General features: G+C 38.9%; 3 protein-coding genes across 7 annotated transcripts; all 3 read left to right on the top strand.

The window, feature by feature from the left end:
* Window positions 1-663: 663 nt before the first annotated feature.
* On the top strand, window positions 664-2,735 carry LOC125474456 (alpha-1,6-mannosyl-glycoprotein 2-beta-N-acetylglucosaminyltransferase-like). The gene has a single exon (XM_048578241.1). The coding sequence runs from the start codon at window positions 1,305-1,307 to the stop codon at window positions 2,589-2,591; it is 1,287 nt and encodes a 428-aa protein (XP_048434198.1). The 5' UTR covers window positions 664-1,304; the 3' UTR covers window positions 2,592-2,735.
* A 1,957-nt stretch (window positions 2,736-4,692) lies between these two features.
* Window positions 4,693-10,625, top strand: LOC125474454 (phytochrome C-like). 5 transcript variants are annotated; one of them, XM_048578237.1, is made up of 6 exons: window positions 4,693-4,919; window positions 5,302-5,415; window positions 5,516-7,674; window positions 8,442-9,258; window positions 9,479-9,775; window positions 9,866-10,625. In XM_048578237.1, exons 3-6 carry the CDS (start codon window positions 5,613-5,615, stop codon window positions 10,074-10,076), a joined length of 3,387 nt encoding a protein of 1,128 aa, XP_048434194.1. In that variant the 5' UTR covers window positions 4,693-4,919; window positions 5,302-5,415; window positions 5,516-5,612; the 3' UTR covers window positions 10,077-10,625. The 5 variants fall into 5 exon arrangements, with proteins under 5 accessions (XP_048434194.1, XP_048434195.1, XP_048434192.1 ...); XM_048578235.1 differs by having other exon boundaries at window positions 4,694-4,919; window positions 5,302-5,423; XM_048578239.1 differs by lacking the exon at window positions 4,693-4,919 and adding an exon at window positions 4,967-5,119.
* A 446-nt stretch (window positions 10,626-11,071) lies between these two features.
* Window positions 11,072-14,702, top strand: LOC125474455 (putative pentatricopeptide repeat-containing protein At5g09950). Its single transcript, XM_048578240.1, has one exon. The coding sequence runs from the start codon at window positions 11,238-11,240 to the stop codon at window positions 14,463-14,465; it is 3,228 nt and encodes a 1,075-aa protein (XP_048434197.1). The 5' UTR covers window positions 11,072-11,237; the 3' UTR covers window positions 14,466-14,702.
* Window positions 14,703-16,083: the final 1,381 nt, after the last annotated feature.

Here is a 16,083-nt window from a genome sequence, read left to right as displayed (position 1 = left end):
ACAAACAATCGCTAAAAGTAGTTCAAATAACCATAAATTGCAATCATGTATATGCATGTATGAAGATACAGTTGGAAACTTTGAACTCCAATAACCATAAAATTGCACTCGTTTGAATACATGTATGAAAGTAAACTTGGTGCTTTAGTGAGGTAACTTGTTTTTTCTTTATTTCTTTCAGAAAATTAGAGCAATAGTTTATGATCTTCCACTCAATTGTATTCAACTTACTAAGGGTTCGTTTGAAAATACTTTTAAAAAGACTGAAAGCGCTTTTAGATAAAATGTTTTTAGGTTCCAAAAGAACTTGAAGTGTTTCATATGTGCTTCTTTTACGAAACATTTTAAGTGTTTTCAAAATTAACTTGTATTTTTGCTAAGGATTGATTTCAAAATTATTTTCACTACAGCTTTTAGTGATTTTAAAAACATTTCCAAATAAATTATGGTACTAACATTTAACCCAAAAAGAGAAAAAAATACCTAACCAATTCTACCAAGTTGACACAGCCATGGCCTAACAATTGCACACATAGTTAGTACCCATTAGTCATAAATTTGACTGGACCAAACCGAAAACCCAATTGCAATATAGGTTCCATACCCATTTACGAAATTGTTGCGCATTTTGCAGTCAAAGCAGTCCCTTGAAGTTTCCGCCTTTTGGTTGCGACCCGGCATCTCCCTACCCAATAAAACCATACAGACCAGTTCTCAACTTTTCAAAGCCAAATGTCTTCCTTTAATTATTTGGAAATTTCCTTTCCGGTCCCCTCTCCTCCCCTTCTGTTTCTTCAAGTCGTCAGTCAACTGACAAATCAAAGCCGTCGATACCATAGACGTTTCAACCTCTGAAATCAATCTTGCTGCTCAAAGATTCCAATTTTCGGATATGGGTTTCGTGATTTGATTCTTGCTGTCCAAGTTTTGATTTGTTCTACCAAATTTTAGTTGCAGCAGAAGGAAGCTCGGAGGTGCAGGAACTGGAAGTCGGATTTCACTCCCATGGCTGCAATTAGATCAAGTTTTGGCTGATTTGATCTGAGCACGCACAGATTGTTTTCGAGGTTTTTGACTCCTACCCTTTCGCTTGTTCCTTCTGTTCTCAAATGGGTTGGTGTTGTTTTGAAGTTTAAAGACTTGGTTGTTCTTGTTTGTGAGAATTAAAGACTTAGTTCTTTAGCTGCAAGTATTTGGCTTTCCCCTTTTTTGCATATCTGGTTTCTGAAGTCTGTGAAGATATGAATATTGTGTCTGTAACTGTTATGTGAGCTGTGTTTGTTGCCATATCTGGTGTTGATTCTATGGCTATTATCAAGAAACAGCGTCTCAAGGACAAAGCGGCTTTTCGCCGTATCTTGCCATTGGTTTCGATTACATTGTTAGGGGTTTTCCTGCTGATGTTCCTCCTGAGATTTAATTCGAGTTCAAATTTTGTCACACCGCCTTCGGATGATTTTGATGAAGTATCATCAATAAGGAGTGGTAGTCGTTCACATGTTCGACAAATACTTAGCCTCCCTAAGCAGACTGAATTGTCAGTTCAGTTGGAAAAGAGAAATCAGATGCCCCCTAGGAACTTAGATCTCTATCCAAGTCTAGCCAAGGATCATATAACTATAGTTCTTTATGTGCACAACCGGCCGCAGTATCTCAAAGTAGCTGTTGATAGTCTGTCTCGGGTTGTAGGTATAAATGAAACTTTACTAATAGTTAGTCATGATGGATTCTTTGAAGAAATGAACAAGGTTGTGGAAGGGATCAGATTTTGCCAGGTGAAACAGATATTTGCTCCTTACTCGCCCCACGTCTTTCCCAATAGTTTTCCAGGGGAATCATCTACAGACTGCAAGGGAAAGGATGATGCGAAAGCGAAACACTGTAAGGGGACTCCTGATCAGTATGGAAACCACCGATCTCCAAAGATCGTGTCGTTAAAGCATCATTGGTGGTGGATGATGAACACAGTGTGGGATGGATTGAAGGAGACCAAGAATCACAATGGTCATATTCTTTTCATAGAGGAGGACCATTATATTTATCCCAATGCATATCGTAATTTGCAGATACTCACGGAATTGAAGCCTCATAAATGTCCTCATTGCTATGCTGCAAACTTAGCACCGTGTAATGTGAATGCAAAAGGAGAAGGTTGGGATAGTTTGATTGCAGAGAGAATGGGAAACGTGGGATATACATTTAACCGGACTGTTTGGAGGAAAATTCACAAGAAGTCTTCAGAATTTTGTTTCTTTGATGAATACAATTGGGATATAACAATGTGGGCAACAGTGTATCCCTCATTTGGTAATCCAGTTTTCACATTACGTGGGCCTCGGACTAGTGCAGTACACTTTGGTAAGTGTGGTTTGCACCAGGGACAGGGGGAGGCAAAAGCATGTATTGACAACGGCATGGTGAACTTTGATGTGGAGGAGATAGATAGGGTTGCAAACATCAACTCGGACTGGGAAGTGCAAGTCTTTGAGAATCAGCCAGGGTACAAAGCCGGGTTCAAGGGTTGGGGAGGTTGGGGGGACAAGAGAGACCACCAATTATGCTTGAGTTTTGCTCAGATGTATCATTCATAGATAGACATTACTTCTTCACCGTCGTTTTTAACCATCTGTTGTAACTGGCAAGATCTGGATTTCGTTTTTGTTGAGTGATAGCCAATGAAATAAATAGCTGTGAGATGTTTTGTATTGCTCGATAAAAATCACAAGTTTCACTTTCTTTTCTTCCATTCTCTGCTAGGCTTATTACTTTAAGGCATCTCACAAAGGAAGTATGGGTTCACAAACATGTAATTATCTGGTAGTGTGGTTGAGATTGTGTGGCGGTGAGTATTCTCAAACCAACGAGACGAGAAACACTTGGGTGTCATCGGAGATATATCTCCATGTTTCTACGGCGCTCATGACTTGGCGAGTGCTATAAAAACAAGAGAACAAGTCATGTTACAAATAGGGTTTTGACAAAGCAAAGATTTGTGTCGTCGATTGAAAGAATGCTATGCTACGATTGTGTTAAATGCTTTATCAAGGGAAATAATTTCTGCTCGCCCGTTTTGCCCTTCTGCACATCTTGTCCCGGTAGGAAAATTCACTTCCCTTTATTTATTATAAGGTTTAAGACACAAGCCTTAGTTCAACGTATTTGTACACTTTAATGAGTGGGAAACAAATAAAATCACTGTTCTAAAAATCTCCGCCTAGTGTTCCGATTAATGCCTAGGCATTTGAAAATTAAGAAATGATGCTAAGGTGCCCGCTTAGACCACCTAGGCACCTGCCTAGCCTGCCTAGACCCGCCTATGTTGCGATTCACTTGGACAGAAAATAGATAAGTTTCATTTTTGCATTTTAATTTTTTCAATACATTGTAAGGGACTTGTTGAATATTTAAATAAATACACATTATATGCATGTTTCCCATGTTTTCATTATGTTCCAATACTTCTTAATATATATATGTCATTATATTTTGCAGTTTATAATGAAATTATATATATTTTAAGTATAAACAGACATTTATTTACACGAAATATAATAGATTTATTTAAATCTGCCTAGTCCACCTATGTTTGGATGAGGGAAATAAACATGGAATTTTGGTAAAAGTTGGAATTTATAAATTGACAGACACCAATTCTCTTGTTTGGATTCATAAACATAGAAATTTAGAATTTCCGCGTGGAAAAAAAACTTGGAATTTGGGACCACCAAATCCCAAGTTCAAATTCCATGTAAATAGGTGTCATTTCTCAATTTCTATGATTGAGAGTTTAAAAATAACAAATTCCGTATTCAATTTCATTGTTATTTTAAGTTAACCAAACAAAAAAATTTACAAATTCTAGAAAATAAAATCTCGTCGTTTCAATTTTCGTCATTTTTAAATTTCTTAGTAATCTTAAATATCTTCACCCAAACATAGTGTAATTGTTTTTGGCCCTTCCAAAGGGGATTTGACTTCAAGATTCTTCCTTCCTCATTAGTTGACACGTGTCAAAACCATGTTCAATTGCCGTGCATTTGGGGCACTTAGGACGTTTTCAACTTTGCAAATTTGTAGCAAATTTCTACTTGGTTTCCTGAGGGAAGGACTAGTGGCCGCAATTGTTGGAGTCCCCACAATCACATGTTTCACTTCACATGAATTTGTGAGATTTTCCCCTTTTTTTTCCTAAGTTTGAAATTTCGTTTTAATAAACGATAATGTTAGTAGATTAAATTGTAATGTGACTAAAATCGAATCCACACCTGATTGCATAAATCTGCTCTTTATATGACATATATGTTAACCTTCACATGTAAAATAATTAATTCCCTTAACATTACCACTAGATAAAATTAACTTTAATTGTGCGATGATACAAATAAATAATAAGCTTTCAGAAGCGGAAGTTCTTTATGCTGCTTTCCACTTGCAACAAGCATAGAAAAACAAATCCAATAAATCAAAAGATGCAATGGTGGCTTGGCGCACAGACTGTCGCCAACTGCTAATTCGGCCCCATATCTCCATTATTTGCTAATTTGTATTGTAATCATGATTAACACAAAAACCAAATCCCACTAAACGTACAACAACACAGCTTGCTTAAAAGTTAATCACTTATTAAGCCGTAAAACCCAAGTCAAGTGTCCACTTTCGCAGTCAAAAAGTCCACCAGTTACTATTTTACCCAAGCCCAAGTAACAAGCAAAACTACAAGGAGGAGGAGAAGATAAACAGTAAAGAAAATCACCAAATATTACCAAAAAAATCTAGTGGAAGGCTAAAAGCACAAAAGCTGGAATCTTTTTGCTTATTTAATTTCTTTGTGAATCTCTCTCTCAAGGGTGAGTCCGGAGCCGCAGAACCCATGTCCGTTTTCACGTGGCTGTCTGATCCGTGCCCTGTAAATTTTGATGGTCAGTGACACTCCATCCCTCCTCTCCCACTGTTTCATCTATCTATATATATATATATATATGCATATAAATGTTTTGGTTTTATGTGTTATCTTGTTTTGTAGTTTATTTATTGAATTCTGTGTGGTATTAAATTATCTTGGTTTGGGGATTTGAAGTTTGTGGGGGAGAGAGAGGAATGTCAACTAGTGACCGTAAAGGTACAATTTTTTTTCAGTTTTTTAACTCTTTGAAGAAGCTAGAACAATTTGAAGCTGTAAAATTAGTCTGGGTTCTGGTTTTTTAGTTTGTATTGAAGTTTTGTGAAGTGTATGCTAGCAACCCACTTTGGAGATGCTCTAGGGATCATGAGGATTGTGAATTATTGACCTTTTCTGTGTAGATTTTCTTGGAGTTGCGGGAATTGGAAAAGTTTGATTGCTTTTTTGACATTGAAATGGTGGTGGGTTTCTTTCCTTTTCACTTCCGTGAAGGTTTTCGGGTCCGGGAGATTCAAGTGAGTAGGTAATTTGGCTGTGGTTTTGGATTTTGTTTTCGGGGGTTTTGGTAACTTCTTGATTGTTTGTGGGAGCTCATAGTTTGTTATTTCAATGCAGGGGTTGTTGAATTTTGGTTATGTGGTATTGAATTACGTGATTTTCGCGGCTGGGGTTGATTGAAATTAGCTCTACTTGGGGAAGAAATAAAGAACAAATGGAGGGTGGAGAGATGTCGTCGGCGTCTTTGAACAAGATGAATAGTTCTAGAAGCAGCTCAAGTCAATCAAAAACTGGGGTTCGTTTATTTTCGCAGACGCCCATTGATGCGAAGCTTGACATAGACTTTCGAGAATCTGAACAGTTTTTTGATTACTCTGCGTCAGTTGACTGCAATATCTCATCTTCCACTAGCAAAGTCCCCTCCAGCACTGTATCTGCTTATCTCCGAAACATGCAGCGAGGAAGCCTTATTCAACCATTTGGTTGCTTGATTGCTGTTGATGAGAAAAACTTCACTGTTCTTGCCTATAGTGAAAATGCCCCAGAAATGTTGGACTTGGCCCCTCATGCTGTTCCAAATATCGAGCAGCAAGAAGCTTTGACTTTTGGAGCGGATGTCCAGACACTCTTTCAGTCGTCAGGTGCTGCTGCGTTGCACAAAGCAGCCCATTTTGGGGAAGTTAATCTTCTCAATCCCATATTGGTGCATTCTAAGACCTCCGGTAAGCCCTTTTATGCAATTCTACATCGAGTTGACGTTGGTTTAGTAATAGATTTGGAACCTGTAAGTCCAGCTGATGTTCCAGTGACTGCTGCGGGAGCATTGAAATCTTATAAGCTTGCAGCCAAAGCCATCTCAAAATTGCAGTCCTTGCCAAGTGGGGATATATCATTGTTATGTGATGTTATAGTTAAGGAAGTTAGTGATTTGACGGGTTATGATCGCATAATGGTGTATAAATTTCATGAAGATGAACACGGGGAAGTTATCGCTGAGTGCCATCGACCTGACCTGGAACCTTATCTGGGTTTTCATTTCCCAGCCACGGATATACCTCATGCTTCTAGATTCTTATTTATGAGGAACAAGGTTAGGATGATATGTGATTGTTTAGCCCCTCCAGTTAAAGTAATCCAGGACAAGAAATTAGCTCAACCATTGAGTCTTTGTGGATCAACATTGAGATCTCCTCATGGTTGCCATGCACAGTATATGAAAAGTATGTCTTCCATTGCATCTCTTGTGATGTCTGTTACAATCAACGACGATTCTGATGAGATGGACAGTGATCAGCGGAAGGGAAGAAGAAAATTATGGGGCTTATTGGTTTGCCATCACACAAGCCCTAGATTTGTTCCTTTCCCTTTAAGATATGCCTGTGAGTTCTTGATACAAGTTTTTGGTGTACAGATCAGCAAAGAAGTGGAGCTGGCTGCTCAGTCGAGGGAGAAACATATATTAAAAATACAGACTCTGCTCTGTGACATGCTTATGAGGGATTCCCCTGTAGGGATTGTTACTCAATCGCCTAATGTGATGGACCTTGTTAAGTGTGATGGAGCTGCATTATATTACAGGAAGAAATTATGGTTGCTTGGGGTTACCCCGACAGAGGCACAAATTGAGGATATTGCTGAATGGCTTCTCAAGTACCATAGTGGGAGCACAGGCTTAACTACTGATAGCCTTATGGAGGCTGGTTATCTAGGTGCTTCAGCCCTTGGCGATGAAGTTTGCGGAATGGCTGCTATTAAGATTACCTCAAAGGATTTCCTTTTTTGGTTTCGGTCCCACACCGCAAAGGAAATCAAATGGGGTGGAGCAAAACATGATCCTGATGACAAGGATGATGGAAGAAAAATGCATCCAAGGTCATCATTCAAGGCTTTCCTGGAGGTGGTTAAGCGACGAAGTGTGCCTTGGGAAGATATTGAAATGGATGTCATCCATTCTTTACAGCTAATACTGAGAGGATCATTACCAGACGAGCCTGTGGATGATTCCAAAGTGATTGTGAAGGCTCCATCAGTTGATGATAGGATACAGAGAGTGGATGAACTTCGCATTGTTACAAATGAAATGGTTCGACTTATTGAGACAGCTGTAGTTCCCATTTTTGCTGTTGATGCCTCCGGTACTATAAATGGGTGGAATACAAAAGCATCTGAGCTAACAGGATTAGCTGTTGAGCAAGCTATTGGTATGCCGTTAGTTGATATTGTTGGAGATGATTCAATTGAAGTGGTGAAGGACATGCTCTCATTCGCATTGCAAGGTGACCCTACTATTCATCCCTTGACAATTTAAGGATACTAGATTACCTATATAAAAGATTTTAAAATCATCACAAACCTCCCTTTTTTCTTTTCTATTTCATTTTCTGGATTATTATATGATGATTCTTTCACTTTCCATATGTATATAGAAATAGAAAGAAATCCATCATCCATGTCACTCCATTCTAGGTATTTTAGTTTGTAAATAGAAAAATTGACACTAGCTGCGGACTGATTTGCTGTTTCTCTAGATGATACGTAGACCAGAATAGGTGACTTGGAGATGCTCATAAATCAGAATAGTCATTGGATGTTGCTTTACCTGAAGCGTCTTTGGTGATAAATTGAACATATTGTCAAATGGATAACGGTGAATGGTTGTATAATTAGCGATATGGTGTTCTAATTGTTAAGAGATTTTTTTTTTTTTTTTTTTTTTTTTTCTGGGATGTGCCCTTTTGTATTCCTTCAAGCTTCTGACTTCGTGAATTTTCACAAAAGTTGAACCGGATGATTCCCTTGTGTTTTCTGCATGGGTTGCTCCCTGACCCACACCACTCTTTACATTAATACCCTTTGTAACTAGTAATTTGGTTTCACTCTTTACATAACCAATGCATACGAAGTTTATAAAATAAAGACGGATATGTAATAACTTAGTAGTGTGCTTTTCTTTTACCTTATATACATTTTCCCTCATACACTTCTTGGGTTCCTTCTCCTTTGTCTAATCTGCAATTTGTCTTACGTGATTGTAAAATGGCAGGTGTGGAGAAGAAAAATGTTGAAATCAAACTGAAAACATTTGGCCATCAAGAAAGTAACAGTTTTGTAATCTTGGTGGTCAATTCATGTTGTAGCCGAGACATAAAGGAAGATGTAGTTGGGGTTTGCTTTGTAAGCCAAGATCTTACCGAAGAAAAACTGGGTATGGACAAGTATACCCGTTTGCTAGGTGATTATGTTGGGATTGTTCGGAGCCCATCTGCACTGATTCCTCCTATATTTATGACTGATGAGAATTTTCGTTGCTTGGAGTGGAATGATGCTATGCAAAAATTGTCTGGCTTGAGAAGGGAAGAAGCAGTTGATCGGATGCTCATTGGGGAAGTTTTCACTGTGAAAAATTTTGGTTGTCGTGTTAAAGGTCATGACACATTAACCAAGCTTAGCATTCTACTAAATGGGGTAATAACAGGCGAGAATGTTAGTAAATTGCATTTTGGGTTTTACGATCAGCAGGGTAATTATATTGAAGCATTACTTTCTGCCAACAAACGAATTGATGCATTGGGAAAGATAACTGGGGTTTTGTTCTTTTTACATGTGGCTAGTCCAGAGCTTATGTATGCTATGCAGATGCAGAGAGCATCAGAGCAGGCTGCAGCTGATAGTATTAAGAAATTGGCGTACGTTCGTCAAGAAATCAAAAAGCCTCTAAGTGGGATTATGCTTATGCATAATCTGATGGGGTCTTCTGATTTAAATGAAGAGCAGAAGCAGTTACTTAGGAAGAGAAGATTGTGTCAGGACCAATTGGCCAAGATTGTTGATGACACTGATCTCGAAAGTATCGAGGAATGGTATGTTGTTTTTTTTTGTTTTTTTGTTTTTTTCATTTTTCCAAATCAAGTTGTGACCCTATCAGTTTTCTTCCTTCAATATCAGATTTAGATTGTAGCGCCTACTTTTATGTTTTGGACTGGCAATAAAAGAAACTTCGTAACTTGTTTTCATATTGATCCTGATTCATGAAGAAGAATAATCCCTTATTGTTTGCACTAATTTCAATTCTACTTGCAGCTACATGGAATTAAATTCTAGTGAATTTAACCTTGGGGAAACTGTGGAGGTTGTCATATATCAAGCTATGGTTTTGAGTCAGGAGCGGCAAGTGAAGGTCATCCATGACTCACCAGCCGAGGTGTCATCCATGCTCTTGTATGGAGACAATTTGAGGCTACAACAAATTCTGTCTGATTTCTTGACAAACACACTCCTTTTCACCCCTGCATCCGAAGGATCGTCCATTGTGCTCAGAGTAACCCCAAAGAAGGAACGTATAGGCATGAAAATGCACATTGTTCATCTTGAGTTCTGGTAAATCTCACTTCATATTGCTCATTATGGAACCTGCCATCTGAGCCTAAATTAAGATTGTTAACTTCAGTTGTGTGGTTAACATTGCAGTATCACTCATCCAGCACCAGGAATTCCAGACGATCTAATTCAAGAGATGTTTCACAACAGCCATCGAGTCTCAAAGGAAGGGCTAGGCCTACAAATGAGCAAGAATCTGGTGAAGATCATGAACGGCACTGTACGTTATCAGAGAGAAGCAGAGAGAGCAGCCTTTATAATACTCATAGAATTTCCGCTGGTTCACCAGATTAGCAGATAAACCTTCTGGTCTATGTATATTACACACACACAGGCAACACTCCCGCTTCAGTTGACTGACACTTAAACCGGCGTGGCATGTCCATAACTAAACGGCTCTATCAGTCAGCGTCTGGACCAACAATTATTCAGAGGCTGGAGGATTCTAATTTTTCACTGGCAAGCTCGGTAAGCTGCAATATTAATTAGAGATTTTAGAGTGAGTAATAACGTTTTTGCTTCAAGGTCGACACCAAGATTTTTTAAGCAAATACGGATCAAGTTCAGCGGAAGACTTCCTGGGATCAATCTCTTTGCTCATCTCAGTTGCATCCTCATCATTCTTTATCAAAAGTTTTCGTGTTCCCGCTCTCTCTAGCCTATACACAACATCAAGTCGAGATTTGGAGAGGGGTGGTTTCGGATGTTTGAATAGGTCAGGTGAAGGCAGTTTGATGCTTGAAACTTATGTTAATTTAAAGTGTATATGCTAACCCTTTGTAAAAGAGAGATTCTTGTGCGCTTGATGAAATTGAACTATGCAAATGTTGTCTACGTACTTCAAATTCAACCATGCTTTTTGTTGTGGCCTGAAAGTTGGACACCATGTCGACCTACTTGCACCAAGACATGAGCTTCTCCCACACAATGTTCGTGCCTTTCATCGGAACCCTTTTGTCTCCGGCCGCAACGACCAGATGAAGAAGCTCGTTACTTCCACACTGGCCTGAAAAGAAGACGTCAGTCAAATCATGAAAATCTGAAACTCGAAATCATGTAATTTTATGGTGTTTTTTACAATACATCAATGCTTAAAATATAAAAACTTGAAAAACGCTATCATAATCTGACGTAGCACCAATTTGAAAGTCTACTAAACCATCTAATTAGTCCAAACTTAATAAGTTTTTGTTTTCAATCAAATCTCATCAATATCAACATTTGTAATATGAAATTTTATATTTCACAAAATTCAACATAAAATTTCAAAATTTCTTTCTTTGGCTCTTTTATGGTGACCGTTTAAATCGTTAGACTCAACGGTAGTGGACAGAGCGCGCGCAGTCATGGAGCCTGAAACGAAGTTAAGAAACGGCGACTCTGTTTGAAAGTCTCAACCTTTCCACCAGATCGCGCGAAAATCCATGAAAGAAAGCACAACCTTCGTCCTCACCAGACTGTTATGTTTCGCTGCTTTCTCTCCTTCACTCCCTCTCGCTCTCACAGAAAACTTCCCCACCGTTCAAACCCTGCTCTCACAACATCCGCCGCCGCCTCCCCTGCCGTCTCAAGCCCACCGCGTGCCTCCCTTTTCTTCCAATCTCAAAACCCAACTCCCCATTTGATCCCATTCAAGAGCTTGGCTGATCAGTACACATCATCCGAGCCGCAGATTAAAACCCAAGATTTGGATCATGCCAGCAATGGTGCATATGGGTATCTTGCTACTCGATTCAGGGACTCGCGTACCTCAAACGACGCGCAGAACTTTCATTTGCAGATTTGCAAACTTGGGTTTGCTAATGATTTGTTTTTGTGCAATACTCTTATCAATGTTTACGTCAGAAGCGGTGCTTTGGTGGAAGCAGGCATGCTGTTCGAGGAAATGCCTGATAAGAACTCGGTTACTTGGGCTTGCTTGATTTCGGGGTATACCCAGAATGGCATGCCAAATGAGGCGTGTGCCCATTTTAAACGGATGGTTTCTGGCGGTTTATCGCCTAGTCCTTACGCTTTTGGTAGCGTTCTTCGAGCTTGCCAGGAGTCTGGTCCTAGCAAGCTTAAGTTTGGGATGCAAACACATGGGTTGATATCTAAAACGGATCATGCTTCTGATATGGTAATGGCTAATGTGCTGATGTCAATGTATGGGAAATGTTTGGGGCCTGTTGATGATGCTTACCGGGTTTTTTGCGAGATAAAGATTAGAAATTCAATATCCTGGAACTCAATTATTTCAGTTTATTGCCAAAGAGGTGATGCAGTCTCTGCATACAAGCTTTTCTCGAGCATGCAAAAGGACTGTGCAGGTTTCAGTTTGAAACCTAATGAGTACACGTTTGGTAGCTTAATAACTGCAGCTTGTTCTTTGGCTGGTTCGGGTTTGAGTTTGCTTCAGCAAATGCTGACTAGGATTAAGAAATCTGGAATTTTACAGGACTTGTACGTGGGAAGTGCTTTGGTTAGTGGATTTGCAAGGTTTGGGTTAATTGATTATGCTAGGAATATTTTTGAGCAGATGAGTCAGAGGAATGCAGTGTCAATGAACGGGTTGATGGTTGCATTGGTGAGGCAGAAGCGAGGAGAAGAAGCCACTGAAGTTTTCATGGAGATGAAGGACTTGGTTGGAACAAACCTTGATTCGCTTGTGGTTCTTTTAAGTTCTTTTCCTGAATTTTTGGTTTTGGAGGAAGGGAAAAGAAGGGGAAGAGAGGTTCATGCATACGTAATCAGGGCTGGTTTAATGTACAGAAAAGTTGCAATAGGTAATGGACTGGTTAATATGTATGCTAAATGTGGTGCTATTAATGATGCTTGCTCAGTTTTCAGGCACATGGTTGACAAAGACTTAATCTCATGGAATTCTCTAATCTCTGGTCTTGATCAGAATGAGCGTTTTGAAGATGCAGTCATGAACTTCCGTGACATGAGGAGATCAGAGTTGATGCCTTCAAATTTTACATTAATTAGTGCTTTGAGTTCATGTGCAAGCTTGGGGTGGATCATGTTGGGACAACAGATACATTGTGAAGCACTTAAATTGGGACTTGATTTCGATGTTTCAGTGTCAAATGCTCTTCTTGCATTATATTCCGACACTGGGTATCTTAGTGAATGCCGAAATGTTTTCTTCTTGATGCAGGAGTATGACCAAGTGTCATGGAATTCCATAATTGGGGCTTTAGCTGGTTCAGAGGCATCAGTTTCAGAAGCTGTTCAATATTTCTTGGACATGATGCAATCTGGGTGGGAGCTTAATAGAGTAACACTTTTGAGCATTCTTTCAGCAGTTTCATCTCTCTCACTTCCAGAGCTGGGCCAGCAGATTCATGCTGTAGTCTTAAAATACAATGCTATCGAGGACTGTGCTATTGAGAATGCACTAATTACTTTCTATGGAAAGTGTGGAGGGATAGATGACTGTGAGAGGATATTTTCTAGAATGTCTGAGAGAAGGGATGAAATAAGTTGGAATGCCATGATTTCTGGATACATACACAATGAGCTCTTGCCCAAAGCCATGGATTTGGTCTGGTTTATGATGCAAAGGGGTCAGAGATTAGACTCGTTTACCTTTGCTACCGTTCTTAGTGCTTGTGCCTCCATTGCAACATTAGAAAGTGGTATGGAAGTTCATGCGTGCGGGATAAGAGCTTGTTTGGAATCTGATGTTGTAGTTGGAAGTGCACTTGTTGACATGTACTCAAAATGTGGAAGGATTGATTATGCTTCAAGGTTCTTTGAATCAATGCCAGTGAAGAATGCATACTCTTGGAATTCACTGATATCAGGTTATGCTCGTAATGGACAGGGACAAGAAGCTCTGAGACTTTTCGCGCAAATGAAGCAACAAGGTCAGATGCCAGATCATGTTACTTTTGTCGGAGTCTTATCAGCTTGTAGCCATGCAGGAATGGTGGATGAAGGGTTTCACCATTTCGAATCCATGACCAAAGTACATGGACTGGCTCCTAGGATGGAGCACTTTTCATGTATGGTTGATCTTCTTGGCAGGGCAGGAAAACTTAATATGATAGAGGACTTCATCAACAAAATGCCAATGAAGCCTAATGTTCTTATTTGGAGGACAGTTTTAGGGGCTTGTGGCCGAGCTAGTGGTCGCAACACCGAACTAGGTAGAAGGGCTGCTGAAATGCTATTAGAGTTGGAACCCCAAAACGCTACAAACTACGTGCTTCTTGCTAACATGTATGCTTCTGGAGGGAAGTGGGATGATGTGGCCAAGGCGCGGATGGCAATGAGGAAGGCATCAGCAAAGAAGGAAGCAGGTTGTAGTTGGGTCACCATGAAGGATGGTGTTCATGTGTTTGTAGCAGGAGACAAATCACACCCGGAGAAAGATTTAATATACGATAAACTGAAGGAACTCAATGGAAAAATGAGGGATGCAGGATATGTGCCTGAAACGAAATTTGCGCTTTACGATCTTGAACAGGAGAACAAGGAAGAACTCCTGAGCTATCACAGCGAGAAGCTTGCGGTTGCATATGTTCTTACTCGCCCGTCACAGTTGCCTATAAGGATTATGAAAAACCTCCGTGTTTGTGGTGACTGCCACACCGCCTTCAAATATATATCGAAGATTGTTGGTAGGCAAATAGTATTGCGAGACTCAAACAGATTTCATCATTTTGCAGATGGCAAGTGCTCGTGCGGGGATTACTGGTAATCGACTAGTGAGTACTCGGTACTGATTGAGACTGAGCATAGTTGACAATGTCAGAGTGGGGAGTACTGCCCTTGATCAACTAAGAAGCTTCAGTTTTGGCATTTTTGTACAGTAATTTAGGATTTGTTTATAAGTGTTTTTAAAATGACTGAAAGTGTTTTTAGAGAAAATGTTGTGGGGTCCAAAAGCACTTACGTCCTTCCTGCAAAAAGCACTTAACGTCGTTTCCATAATTCACTTGCATTTTTACTAAAGATTGTCTGCAAAAACATTTTTACCAAAAGCGTTTTCAATCATTTTAAAAACACTTCTAAACAAGTTCCTTATTGATTGGGTTAACCCTTTTGTATCAATCAAATTTTGTCTAATTTAAGGAATTTTGTGCAAGGAATTATATGAAGCTGCTAATACCCAGCATTGCTTTCGATAATTGTGTACTTAATGCAGGGAAATTCAAGCTCTTCATGTCATCTGGTAATTTTAATTTAAGCAAATGAGAACGGAAGTAAAAAGTAAAGAGAAGTTAAATTGAAGAAAATGAGAGTGAAAATCGCAACTCTTTATTAAAGTTTGTGGCGTTTGAGTAAAAAAAATTGTAACTTAAATGATTGAGAGCATTATCAATTGAAATCGTGGATTAAAATATGCCTTCAAATTCCCGTTGTCGCATGACATAAGTGGTGTTCGACCCAATATACCGTGTGGCACGTGGTCTTTTAGGATGGAAAGTTTGATGCATTTGATGCATCAATCAAAAGCCAATGATAAATGTTTTGTTAAATTTAGAGACGTAAATTAACAAAATTTTAGTCAAGGTTCTAAAAAATGTTATACGGTAGTCAAAATGTTAGATGCTAGTCAGGCGGCAGGTTGGGATCTAGCGTCTAGATAGACTAGACGGATTTAAGTAAATCTATTATATTTTTTTGTAAAGAAGTGTATTTATACTGCAAAATATAATTTCATCATAAACTACAAAATAGAATGACATATATATTATGATTTATTGGAACATAATAAAAACATAAGGAACAAACAAATATATTGGAACATAATGAAAACATAAGGAACAAACACATAATGTGTGTTCATTTCAGTATTCAACAAATCTCTTACAATTTATTAAAAAAATAAAATGTAAAACTAAAGTTATCTATTTTGCCTAAATGAGTCACGACCTAGGCAGGTACCTCCGTGAGTATGAGCAGGTTAGGCGGGTGCCTCAACAGGTCTAGGCACATTTTCTTAATTTTCAAACGTCTAGGCATTAACTGAGACTGTGGCCAGCCGCCTATCATCTAGACGGAGATTTTTAGAATAGTGATTTTAGTTCATGGAATAATTCTAAACACGGTTCTAAATTTTAAACTTTACTCTATTATTTTTCGTCCACCTAAGCGATGCTAGGTGGGAATTTTTAGAACAATGATTTTAGTTCATGCACTAATTCTAAACAGTTCTAAATTTTACACTTTATTCTTTTTTGCCATTGCAATTGATATTCTACACTAATATTCTATTTTAAGTTTAGGCCTTCCATACTTTTTGGTCTACACCTGTAATCTCAAGATAAACACAAATCAACTTTTGCTAACGTTTTATGTGGGCCCACAACTAA

This window comes from the organism of the source record quoted next, unplaced genomic scaffold (assembly GCF_019419815.1).
Source record: "Pyrus x bretschneideri cultivar Hongxiangsu unplaced genomic scaffold, Pyrus_bretschneideri_v1 Contig12, whole genome shotgun sequence".
Classification (NCBI taxonomy): Eukaryota; Viridiplantae; Streptophyta; class Magnoliopsida; order Rosales; family Rosaceae; genus Pyrus; species Pyrus x bretschneideri.
Note: the sequence above shows the minus strand (reverse complement) of the source record. Positions and strands in the feature narration are given on the sequence as shown.